We start from the raw sequence: 12,890 nt of genomic DNA on the forward strand, positions 1-12,890 counted from the left end.
ATGCCCAGCAATATGGAGCTGCTGTGTCTCTGTCTAGCCTCCTGTATCTACTGACAGTACTTCAACATCTCTGTTGTAATTCTTTATACAACACTACACTAGAATTAGAGCTCTAATTTTAGAGGAGGCAACTAAGGCAAAAGAGGAACTAAAAACCCAAAAGTCACTCAGGCATGAGCCAGGTCACGCTGAGGACGGACCTCCTCGTGGCACTTCAGGGCAGGCTGCAGAAGCCTGCTTTCTGAACCAGCCCACCTTTTCTCACCTGTGTGTTCCATTCCCTGCCCTGGCGGCACCAGGGACAAACACTGCACTCCTAGTTCACCTCGCCAGTTGTGTACTGCAGCATACATTTGAAGGACACTTCTTGCTGACAGTTCCAGATGATGATTTTATTTATCTTTATAATAATCTTAGCTTGTGTCGCTCCAACTTCAGTAAACAGAGCTATACAGTCCCTACAAATCAGACATGCTATTTATCTCAACATAGCTGTGAACTTAACAGGCTGCATTTATGGTGTATGAAAAATGTTTTTCTGTTCTGTTCTAAATTTACCCCCCTTTAAGTTAATCAAGTCCTTTTGTTCACATCTTCAGCAGCTGCTAAAGAGAAAGAAACAAGAGTATGTTTAAATACTCTTCTCTGAACTGTACATGAAAGCACTGGATGAAATCTCAGTCCACTGAGGTCCTAAGGATTTCTGCCAGGGACTTCATGGGGCAGCCTTTCATCCTCCGCTTTAAGCTGAAATGCCCTTCCCAGAATTTGGTCTTATTGATATAAAATAAAAATTCTCCTCTGCTCCTATTTCAGTTGTTTAGCTGCTGTTTTTAAGAAGTCCTCGTACATTCCCTCTCCAAGAAATATTTCAGCTTCCAACAACAGATTGGTGCCACAAAGGTACACCTATGAGGACAAGACAGGAGTAATTAATTCAGAATTGCAGCATCTCAGCTCAGGTTGGCTGAGCAGAGACAGGTTCACAGCCTTGAGAACTGTGCCACTGCTAAGAAGATTAACATTAAATATTGATCATGGCAACTTCAAACTCTTCCTAACACAATGTTGGAAATTATTTTCTTACTGCTTTGGAGGGGGTTTGATCCCCTGCTAGTGAAGTCTAGATATCTTGCTCTGTCACAGCAGTATCATAGACTAGCATCTGCTTTCAACAGGGTCCCATAAGGTAAACCCAGTCCAACTGATTTTAGCTAACTGAAGTCAGAATTAACACTGCTCATGTTGGCACAAGGCCTGACTTTGCATTTACTGAGAACAAAAAGTTTATATTCTTACTGTCTTAACACAAATAAACTGTGGTAAATATTTTCGTATGTTTGCAACATTGTATCTAAATAATTAAAAAAAACCCCAAAGAACATTCATGCTTCAAGGATCTAAGTGGCCTTGAATCTCTGGGTCTCAACTATTTTTTTCTTTTTAATCATGCATTTTTGTAACATTAAAAATTCTACATAACACTGAAAAAGTCTTTAACTTCACAGAGTTCACATATAACTAGGCATGAATAAGTAAAAAAGAGGAAGAGGTTAGTAGAAACACCAGAGAAAAGCAACACATTAAAAAAGGGCAAGAATGACATTACTTAAGAGTCTTTTTAGTAAATTACTGTAAAACATTGTGAGAAAGCATCAGTCCAACTACAAGAAAATAATGAGACTGTATGAGGATTTAGTAGAACCATGCAATTTGGCTTGCATAAGTGACCAAAGTGTCCCACTTCAGTCTCTTCTTTCATCTGTCCTAAGCCAGCTTCACTCATGGGTTTGAAGGGACTCCCTTACTATCCTGCCTGATAGGAAGTGGAAAATGAGTTCACTGGCACCTTCTACATAAGCAGTATGAATTACAATATGCACAGAGCAATAAGACATTCCCAAAGACTTAAATTTCCCATTCATTAAACAATTATTCATTTTCCCACGTTATCCTGCTGATTTGTGAAGATGATGCTGATCTCTTGCTGTTCAAGGAATGGGAGAAAGACCTTTGATTTGACTTTGCAATTCTGTGTCTGTTAGAATCGGTATCCCTCTACTCACCTTAAACTCTTTTTCAATGTTGGCAAGCACGGCCAACTCATTGCTGAGCTCTAAGGCAGTCATTACAGGGTCTTCACTGGACAAAGACAGATAAGCAGGGCTGGCCAGACCTTTGTAGGCATTGATTCTGGACCTAGAATGGCTGAAAGAGTCATGCTTTTGTTTCTGATTGCATTCACTGCACTTGCAGAAATAGTCATGTGGCCTATCGATCCGAGCTCCTTTTCTCAGCAGAGTGTGGACAATCTCATACTCATGGCAGTGAGCGGCCAGAATGATTGGTGTAACATCATGGGAAAACCGTGTGCCATCTTCATCATATGCATAGAAGTCATCGTGCTGGAGCTCCGACTGGCTAGGACTCAATGCAAGCCTCTTGCCTTCGGCAAATGCAGGATGGTTTAGGATGGCTTCCACTATCCGAACATAACCTTTGCTAATAGCCAAAAGCAAGGCATCCCCAACCCGAGACAGGTTCTCCTTCTTCAGCAGGAGTTCTGTGATCTCCAGGTGCTCATTGGCAACTGCCAGCTGCAAGGCGTTCTGCCCCATATAGTCCACACAGTTCACATTGAGTGAGGGACATTCTTCCAGCATTTTGCGAATCACTGGAATATTTCCATATTCTGCTGCATCCAAAAAGCGCTCCTCTTCAAGAGAAAGACTTGTTGAGTGGTCATTAAACATATACGCTGGCCCTCGACCGGCCTGCCTCCTCCCCTTCTCCCGGAGAATGGTCTGCCGTCGTAGCGCTAGTCTGTTCTCGTTGCCTCGGCTGTGGGGAAATAGAGAAATTATTAGTTCTGTTGCATGCAAGGGCGTATCTGTTTTAAATAATAATTAATAAAAATATTTTAATCATTTATCTGCTACATATTTATAATGCAGCAGGGAGACCAGAAACCTTGACTTTGATGAACTTGTTTTATTTCAACAAGAAGAAAAAGCCCTAGTCAATCATAATTTAAGACTACACTTTTTTCCTTATTTCATCCTCCACAGTTTTTGCATAATTTTTAGTGAAGCTGGATTGTGCATCATGTTACATAGGTGATAGAGTAACAGTTTTAAAGGTAAGGTTCTTTCTCAGGTTTACACAGAAATCCCTCTCTGTTTTTCCAGCACTCATCTATCCAAACTACTCATCATCATTTGGCATCCCATATATCCCCCTGACATGTATGGTCACTTCATGAAAAAAGTGCTTCCTATTTTAATCTAGGAAAGACAAAAGCATTATAACATTTTTACATGCCAAGATTTCACTTTCTGATTACAAGAATATTTTCAACATAAAACATTCAGATACGTTTGAGAATTGCTTCAAGAGCGAACCTACGTTTTTTCTGGATGAATGTATTACTTTCTGACACCTTTGCTAGACCTAGCAGATAATTTGAAGGACTTCACTGGAACAACCGAGTATCAAAAAGAAGAACATCAGATCTCAAGTTCGTTGTTTAAATATGTATTTTAAATACAAAGATAGATAACCTGGAGAGTAGTGATGACATGCAATAACTGCCTCAGTCCAGAGACAGCTGGTATCAACATCACAATACAGTGAGAATAGCGCACATCTGCTGAGCTGGTAGGAAGAGCCCCAGTGACACCACATGAGCCTAGGTGCCCTCAGGCGGCCCTTCTGAAAGCAGCCATCCCCTCAGGATGCCATTCACCCAAAGCTCTCTACTTGGTCTGCTTTGGTGCTAAGTCACAGCTCAGAGTGAAGACAAGTCACGGTGTGAAAGGAGTCAGCAGTCGCGGGACGAGGGATGAGGGACTGCAGAGCACAGCAGGGAACACAAGCGTGGAAACTCTCTAAATTTCCTTCTGCCTCAGAAAAGCAAGCAGGCTGACTTCACTTGCTCTTATTATTCTTATTGCCATCACTGCTTCAGCAACTATCTAACTTACATTTTGGATTTGGTTTCACCTCTTCACCCTGCTGATGCGTTTCTGACATCTATAATTGAATGCTCAGTTATAAATTGAATCTGTACAAGATAAAAGCCTATCGACTACATTGTACAACATCTGTTACCACCTGTCTCCACCATCCTTTTCATTATTACAGTTCATAACCTTGATACCCTATTTACTCTTCCACTCAGTGACTTGTCACCAAACCCTGCCAATTCTTGCTTTGTGATAGACCTGAAATGTTGCTCATTCTTCTACTACTGAAACCCTCAGCCATTCCTCACCTCTTATATTAATTATTAATTGCTTCATTAATAATTATTTAATTATCAAAACATAAAGTGAACCATATCAAAGCTAAGTTTGCTGAGGAATGCTACAAAATATGCTACATTCTCTTTAACAAGAAGAAAATCTAATTCATTACTTATTTCAGTCAACTGAGATCCTAGTCCTCAATAGAAACTCAATTGCAAATCATTTTCTCTCCTAGAATTACTCTGCTAAACTACATAATATTCACTACAACTTCATCTTTTTTTCTTTTTGAATGGTAGCTTAATGATTCTTTACATCCATATGCTCAAATACACTCCACTACTTCCAGTATTTCCCACAAAATAATAACCACGAGCAATATTTTATTCATTAAATACTTACTAATGAATATGAATTTAAGTATTTAAATGAGAACAAAACAATCAGTCCTTTGTGACTCAAAATGTCTTCACAGAAAGTAACATTACAAGATATTATTTCTTCTAGTTTGTTTATATTTAACTTTAGTATGAATTTCCTTTTTGCCTCTCGCCTTCTCAGTTCCAGAGATATAGTCCTCTGCAGCATTGGAAATGCTTCAAATTACCCAAGTCTTAAATCCAAAATGACAATTTTTTTGCAAGATAATCACAGGTATGGAATGCGGAATACATCAACTATAACATTGTTCAGTATTCAGACACAACTAATACTGTGCTACAATGGCAAGTTTACAGTCTTAGTTTGGACTATGTCTATTTTCATAATATGGAATAAAGTTAGATCCCATTCTCTTCTACTCCTCAAGATCTCTACGACGGCTATCTCAAGTTACTGTGGGTTCAAAGCATATGAGAGAGCATGGATATACATTAATGTCTTAAAGGTGAATATGCTATATTGAAATTTTTCCATGCATTTTTCCAGATATTTTAAAAGAAAAAATATTCATATTTGTTGAAAAGACAGCCTTTGGAGAGGTTTAATAGAAACCATGAAAACTGAAAGAATGAAAATGTTACTGGTATCGGCGATAATATTGGCGCCAAAAACTGAAATTCACCACATAGAAGCCAGTCTTTTGATATACGTACAAGTGTTTAACTGGAAATGTGTGTGCTAAATTGGAACGGGGATGAAATGGTAGAAAGGAGAGATCACAGCAGAGAAAGCAGACGCCAGACTCCCCAGTTTTAAAAGTTATATCTTAAAGGGCTGTAACGTAGTTCTGAAAAGTTTCTTCAAAGATGGAATATGAGAGTGTATCGGTAGGCTGAAAATCAGATGGGAGACAGGAAAGAGAAGGAAGCTAAAGACAAGATGAGGGGTGAAAAATGAGAAAGAAAAGAATGTAAGGGGAAATCTTAAAACCTGCTGGGTTTTAAGATTTATGCACTGAATAACTTTTAAGAGATGACCATAGCAGGACCACAGGGAGACAAGTTCCCTAATTTCCACAACAGAGTTAGTTCTAAAAAAATAAAGGACTTAAATATGCCAATGAAGTTAATCCTACAGTCAAGGGTTTTAAATTGGGCTATATGTCTCTTTCTCTTGAATTTTATGGCTTCCTGGAAAAAAGAGGATCAGTGTAATAATCATAAAATTTTGAGAGAAAGTGTTTAGTTGATTCTGATCAACTGATCAGAACTGATTTTCATCCACCATTGCCCTTGTATATACAAAATGTGCAATGCTTGGAAAAAAATACATTTTTATTGTGAAATGAACTAGAGCTGAAGTAAAAACAAATACATACTGTAGTTACGCATCTTGTACATGTATGCTTCTACCAAATTTAATTAAACATGGTTTGGTTTTAGAGCTTAACTGATAAAAATGAAAGTTTCTCTAATGTAACATAAATTTATTTAAAAATGGATACAAAAACCTTGACTGTACTGCTTTTAAGATTTGTAACAAATGCGATATCATGGCAGTTCACTGAATTGTGAATTGCCACTCCTTCTTAGGAGATATTTGGAAAAGCAAGTATACCTGGGTCAGACAGTTGTCAGTAAGATATATAAATGTTTTTTTAATTATTCTTTTCTTCTACTGCCTTTTTAATGAACAATCATATTGTTTCTTTGATGCATACTGCTTTGCCCTTTTGGCATTCTATAGCTGAGTGTAGAAATGCAAGCAGTTAGTAACATCACCATAGGAGGCAGCCCTAAACAAACAGGAAGAATAAAGCATGGCTTGGTCAAAACCAGCATTTCTAGATGAAATATAGATAAGAAAGGTGACATCTAAAGTGATTACCTTAAAAAGGAATACTTTTGATATCAGTTTAGAAGAATATAGCAAGCTTACAAGATTCAACCCATATATACAGGAAAACTAGGATAAATATAAAAACAAGAGCATATAGCTTTTTTATGAGCTACAGTTCCACAGTTCATAAGATTTGTATTTATTACTAATAAAAAAGTTCGCTTTTAAAAGGAATTTACACATAGAACTAAATATTGCCCTGCTGGCATTTAAATATTTTGTGTTATTTGAAAGAAGAGGAAATGATTCTCTGCTAACAATTTGGAAAAACTCTTTATTACAAAATATCAAATAATTAAACTTATTATGATATGTAATAGTTACATGTAGCTATAACTGTGCTTCCATCATTTAGATTGCTTTGATATTATATAGTCAACTGTTCATTTGACTTATATTTGACTTGTGTCTCCTGTTACCACTTCTTTTACAGTAGAAGCTGCAATGCTGCTTGGATTCCACAGGGCTAAGCAAGTTAGGGTAGCAAAAGGTGAAAACATCCATCTCTGTCTGAGAAGTCACTGTGCGATTTAGCTCTTGACTTGAATAAACTGTTACAGTCAGGTTCTTTTGTAGTACCAGTTGCTCAGTTTCTCTTTAAGTTGTTTTATGTCAAATGTAAGCACTATCACAATAAGAAAATGCAAGTTTTATTATTCAAACGAGTGGTACTTCTTTTCAGTGTTTGCCATGGAGTAAGAGAACTCCAGCTGAAATGGAATAGCAGGACATGTTCTACAGCAGTTAATGACACATCATGCAGGTTTGAGTTTCCAGTCCAATTAATGAAATTAAAGTAAAAAATTCTATTATATCCTGATCAGTTCTGAAGCTATTAAGCCTCTTCCATAGTTCTTTACTCTGCTCAATAAAAGCCATTATAGGTGTTGACATTTTCTCAGCACAAGTTTTGCAGCTGACTCAACTGGCAGCAGGAGCAGGCAATGAGTAAAGTAACCGATGTCTATCATGTACTGATCTTTAATCTATTTCTTACATTTAGCAAAGGAAAACTTTGAGAGATTTGAATTAACACAAGCAGATGTCAGCATATCAGCCGCTATAAGTGTCCTTATCTGCACTTCTACTGCCTGTGCTTCTACTAACTCTCATCGCGGCTACTGCAATTTCCCTCTCCATGGACTCGTCAGGCGTTAAGATGTGATGACCATCTTCTAACAAAAGTCACTGCAGTATCTCTCACCTTAGAAATCCCCAGAGCATCTATGCTTCCTCTACCTTATTTCACCTCAATTCATTCTAAAGACCCAAACCACCATGTTTTAAGAAACATTTGTTGTTTTGCTCCAACTGGTATCATGGTTCTATCTCCCTCAATCCTTACTCAACCAGTTTCTCTCCCATTCCTTCCATGTGGGCTGTGACTGTGTACATGAAAGCTCCTCCTGCTAATATGTCCTATCCAAAAAGGCATGCTGCATCTCCTACATAGCAAGGGAAGTGTTCGCAAAGACTGAGTTCAGTTTAATGAGGTTAATCTCTCCAACTCCTACAGTCAGTAAAGGCAAACAGACACCATGAGACCAGGATTCAGAGCAGCAACTCCATCTCTTTGCAGATTATCTACCACGTATAGAATGGTTAGCATTAGGTATGTTTATGTTAGCCTAAGATAAATAGCCTAAATTCCCCACACCTGCTCAACTCATGATAATAACCCATCTCTACTGCTTATCCTTATCCTTCTGATTCTCACTTTTGGCAGAAACCTTGACACAATACATACGCATGCAAAGATGGAGTTATGAAAGTTAAAGTTCAGCTGGAGTTAAAAGTAGCAAAGGATGTGAAGACCAGCAAAAATGTCTTCTGAAAGTACACTAGAAGCAAAAGGAAGGCTAAGGAAATTCATGTGGACCCACTGTCCAACAGACTGGTGGACCCAGTGACCAAGGACATAGGTGAGACTGAGGTACTCAATACCTTCTTTGCCTCAGTTTTCACCAGTAAGGTCTTCCTGCAGACCTCAGAGGTCTCCAGCCAAGTAGCAGAGTGAAGCATCACCTACATTCAAGGAAGACTGACCTGGGCTACAATTAAGCCAACCGGACCCACAATCCTGAAACCTTGCATCCAGGGGTACAGAGGGAGCTGGCAGATGTCATTGCAAGGCTGCTCTCTATCACCTTTTAAAGTGCATAGCAACTGGGGGAATTTTTACTCATAGGAAACAGGTTTTCCAGCTTTCTTAGCTCCCCATTGGCTTCGCAGTTTTGAATAAACTAATCACTGAATTGCAGTAGCGCAATAATCTGAAATGCGGAAACCATCCTATTGAGCAGCATGCTGGCAAACTGTCTTGAGCTGTCTTGAACTGCTTCTTTCTTCATGATGTGTACAGCAATCATTTACTGCTAAACATCATTTAAATAATTTATAATGAAGTTAATTAACAGACAATAAATTCAGCCCATAAAAATATCATATTTTTTTAAAACTCCTTCAAAAAAATAAAGATGCATTCAATGTAGATTCAGATCTTATCTAAACTGACAATAACAATATCATTGATTTAAAATATATATCTTTATCTGCCCTGCAAAACTAATCCAGTATAAAATTATTTTGCTAGCATTCGATCCTTATAAAGTGAAACAACCCTTCAACAGGATCACAGTCATTATTTTTTCTTGAGATGTCAACTGAACTTCAGTTAACCAGCCAAAACCTCCAGTTCATTAAACACTTTCTCTTTCATTTTTCAAATAATAGAAACCAATTATATTTCTATTCCAGCAATACATTCAGTATAATTTATCAAAACAAAGTGTAATCATTGCTAGTGAAGAATACTTAGAATTAGCCTGTTTGTCCAGCAGCATTTCCTCTTTCCTTGCCTCTATTTAGAAGAAAATCATTGCTTAAATGGAAGATTAAGTACATGCATTCCCTAGACACTAACTCATCTTCTCGAGTACTGTGTTCAGTTTTGGGCCCCTCACTCCAAGAAGGACATCGAGGTGCTGGAGCGTGTCCAGAGGAGGGCAACGAAGTTGGTGAAGGGTCTAGAGCACAAGTCTTATGAGGAGCAGCTGAGGGAACTGGGGTTGTTTAGCCTGAAGAAGAGGAGGCTGAGGGGAGACCTTATTGCTCTCTACAACTACCTGAAAGGAGGTTGTAGTGAGGTGGGGGTCGGTCTCTTCTCCCTAGTAACAAGTGATAGGATGAGAGGAAACAGCCTCAAGCTGTGCCAGGGGAGGTTTAGGTTAGATATTAGGAAAAACTTCTTCACCGAGAGGGTGGTCAAGCATTGGAACAGGCTGCCCAGGGAAGTGGTCGAATCTCCATCCTGGAGGTATTTAAAGAACGGATGGATACGGTGCTCGAGGACATGGTATAGTGATGGACTTGACAGTGCTAGGTTAATGGTTGGACTCGATGATCTTAAGGGTCTTTTCCAACCTTGATGATTCTATGATTCTATGATTCTGGAATAGAACTTATTACAGAATGAAATAGAAGATTTTTGCATTGTTTGCTGGACTGTAGCACGTGTGATGCAGAGCTCTAGAATCTCCCTGTAATCCATTTTGCCTGCATCAGTGTATTTTATATGTATGAAATAAACTTCCTGCTTTGCTCATTTGCAATTACAGTTAATTAAAGTTAAGGGTCTATAATTAAGACCGGTTCCTGCAGCACAAGACTGCAAATATGTTTAATTATAACAGAAAAGGCAAATTATTCTACTTTATTATTTCTGCTTAATTAGATACACACAGTAAATATTAATTCAGGAGTTTGTTAAGAAGAATAGAAGATATTTGATTGCCTCCAAGAGCAGGGAAAGTAATTTGATGATCCAGAAGAGTATGTTCGGTCCTGTTATGTTCTGATGTTCTTACATTTATTTCAAGTTTATGAAGGTCTTTCCAGTCCATTTTTTATCAAAAAGATGCCCATGCTAGCACCTATTGTCACAGATTCTGGCCACATAAGTCTTAAAGCCACTTGAAACCTGAGCCTTCCCAGACTACTGAATAACTTTTTTTTGCAACAGATTATTAATGCACTTTGGGGAAATGCAGTCTAAATGACTGTACTTATTACTACTTATTACTACGAGCCAGCATGACCAAGCCTGGAATGCTGTCATTTTGGATACCACATTACAGGAAGGAGTTCTACAAAATAAGAAATTAAATGCAAGAGAGCAGCAGGGGTCACACAGTCTCTACTGTATTTTCCACTTTAAGCACGTAAGGTCGATTTTGTGAATTATATAGGGTGATATTCCACTCATCTCACTTCTACCATAGAAACAGTAGGATTCTAGTATAAATTAGTCATATTGATCTGCTCTGTAGATAAAGGAGAGAGAATTCTCCTGTCTACCTTTAATATTTATTTTAGGGTATCATAAATTTTCATGTGGAGCACCTACATTTTTCCATTGTTTAAAAAAGAATCCTACCTGATTAGGTGAGGTTAAGGCCTCCTTTAATGGATATAATTTAGTAGGCACATAGACCACAGAAGGACGATGGAGTCAAGTCCCTTACAAGTACAGATACCACCTCAAATAATTCCCATTAAAATATCAGGTTCTGTCTTAAAGGAAATTGCTGTCTTGCTGGAATTGGTTTTTTCTCTCCCTAATCCCACTGAAAGACTAATCCAGAATTTGATTGTGCCAGCAGTTAGAAGCATTCAGCTAATTTTCAGCCTAATTTTAATAATGGCCAATTTATACCTATCTGTTTTTGTTTAGGAATCAGAATTGTATTTCAAATTAAGTAGCACTTTCCCCTGACAATGGTTACCTGCAACACACAAACAAATAGCAATCATATCCCCTTTCAACCTTCATTTTGCTGAGCTAAATCAAGCTCATCTCATTTCCTGCTATGTCCATGCAGTTAAACCAGCCACAGAAGAAAAACCCGCCCGAGTACACCTTCCTGAACTATACAGTAATGCCATGTGTCAGTGTTTGTAGTGAAACGATTAGCAACCATTTTGTATTAAAATGTACATCTTTGGCTATCTCTCTGGTGCATTTACATCCAAGAAATCATTTAGGCATTAGAGATTCCCCTGTGAGCCAGAGAGAAGTCTTCTGCCTTTGCTGACCTTCCTTAATCAGGTGTCAGACAGTAAGTCTCTGATTTATGACCTGAAAGAACTGTGACGGAAGATCCAATTTCAACCCTCAACTCAACTTTCACTATGAATAGTTGTGGAGCTGGAAAAGTTTGGGAGTGGGAAACAATTGTGAGCATCCACAGCATTATAATACAAAGTAAAAAGCTTTTTAGGAGAGTCTGCAATAGCTGCTACAGGCTGAATGAGCTTGCATAGTGACAGGATAGCCACCTCCTCTTTTTCCTTTACTCACGTAGAAGAGTTTATTATACCCTAAACTTACTGTGTAAGAGTACCCTGTTAACTCATTTAAACTTGTGGTTTGGCTTACCTTCAAAAATTTATTACCTCTGGAGGAAGACTATACAACTTCTTAGGAAGTTAGAACATATAAGCTCACAAAATCCAATTATGCTTCTGTCTTCATGACCATGCTTTATTAAGAGACACCACACTGAAGTCCCTTACTTGTGTATATTAATGCAAAACCAGACATAATGCCTGTAGTTCTCATGAAGAGAAAATAAACATGTATTCATATATACTGCCAGCAATACAAATCTACAGGCTGGAAGAACGGCAAGGAAAAAAGGGGGTTGAGACTGCTGGTGGCATCCTAAAGAAAAATACTAAAGTCATAAAGATGAATACTCTCAGAGCAAAGTAAATGGAGAAAGTAGAATTATGTCACCACACTGCCTTAATCACAAGCTCCTCAATCTCCTGAAGTTCAAGAATTTTGAAAAATGGCCAATTACTAAGCAGGAGAATAGTATCCACTGCTTGTTGAAACTCAAGTAACTGGCTGAAACAATGTTGAAAACATTAGTAATCACTTCTGATTCATCTCTGTGGGTGAGCTTCCAGGAAACTTGAACAGCCATGGACCTTTTTTAAAAAAAAAGAAAAAAGCCAATATAAACTAAATCAATAATTGTAAAATTTAATTCTCACATGCTGTTGGTAAACTGTCAATAATTAGTAATTAGCTAGGAGATCAGATAAGAAGTAACACCAAATAAGACCATCAACACCAAACACCCAAGAATAAATTATATTGAAACGATCTAATTTCCTTCTGTGACAGAATAAGAAGCCGTGTGAACCAGGCAGGACCCATATATATGTTACAGGTCTTCAGTAAGGCAACTGCTGCTGCCATGCACGATATTCTAACAAGCAAACTAGAGAAAGAGGCTGAATGAAATTACGAAGAGGAAGCACAGTTGTTTGGAAACCTGTAGTTATCAATCCAAA

The 12,890-nt window shown here is 38.1% G+C and overlaps 1 protein-coding gene across 1 annotated transcript in view; it reads right to left on the bottom strand.

The window, feature by feature from the left end:
* TRPC6 (transient receptor potential cation channel subfamily C member 6) overlaps positions 1-12,890 on the bottom strand; it is a gene marked incomplete at both ends in the record, with an annotated part of 105,249 nt that overhangs the window by 37,377 nt on the left and 54,982 nt on the right. Inside the window, one exon of the mRNA XM_082304994.1 lies at positions 2,067-2,841. Within this exon, the coding sequence (XP_082161120.1) occupies positions 2,067-2,841 (775 nt within the window). The remainder of the gene's footprint in view (positions 1-2,066; positions 2,842-12,890) is intronic.

Source organism: Platalea leucorodia, assembly GCF_965183815.1.
Source record: "Platalea leucorodia genome assembly, chromosome: 2".
NCBI classification, from domain to species: Eukaryota; Metazoa; Chordata; class Aves; order Pelecaniformes; family Threskiornithidae; genus Platalea; species Platalea leucorodia.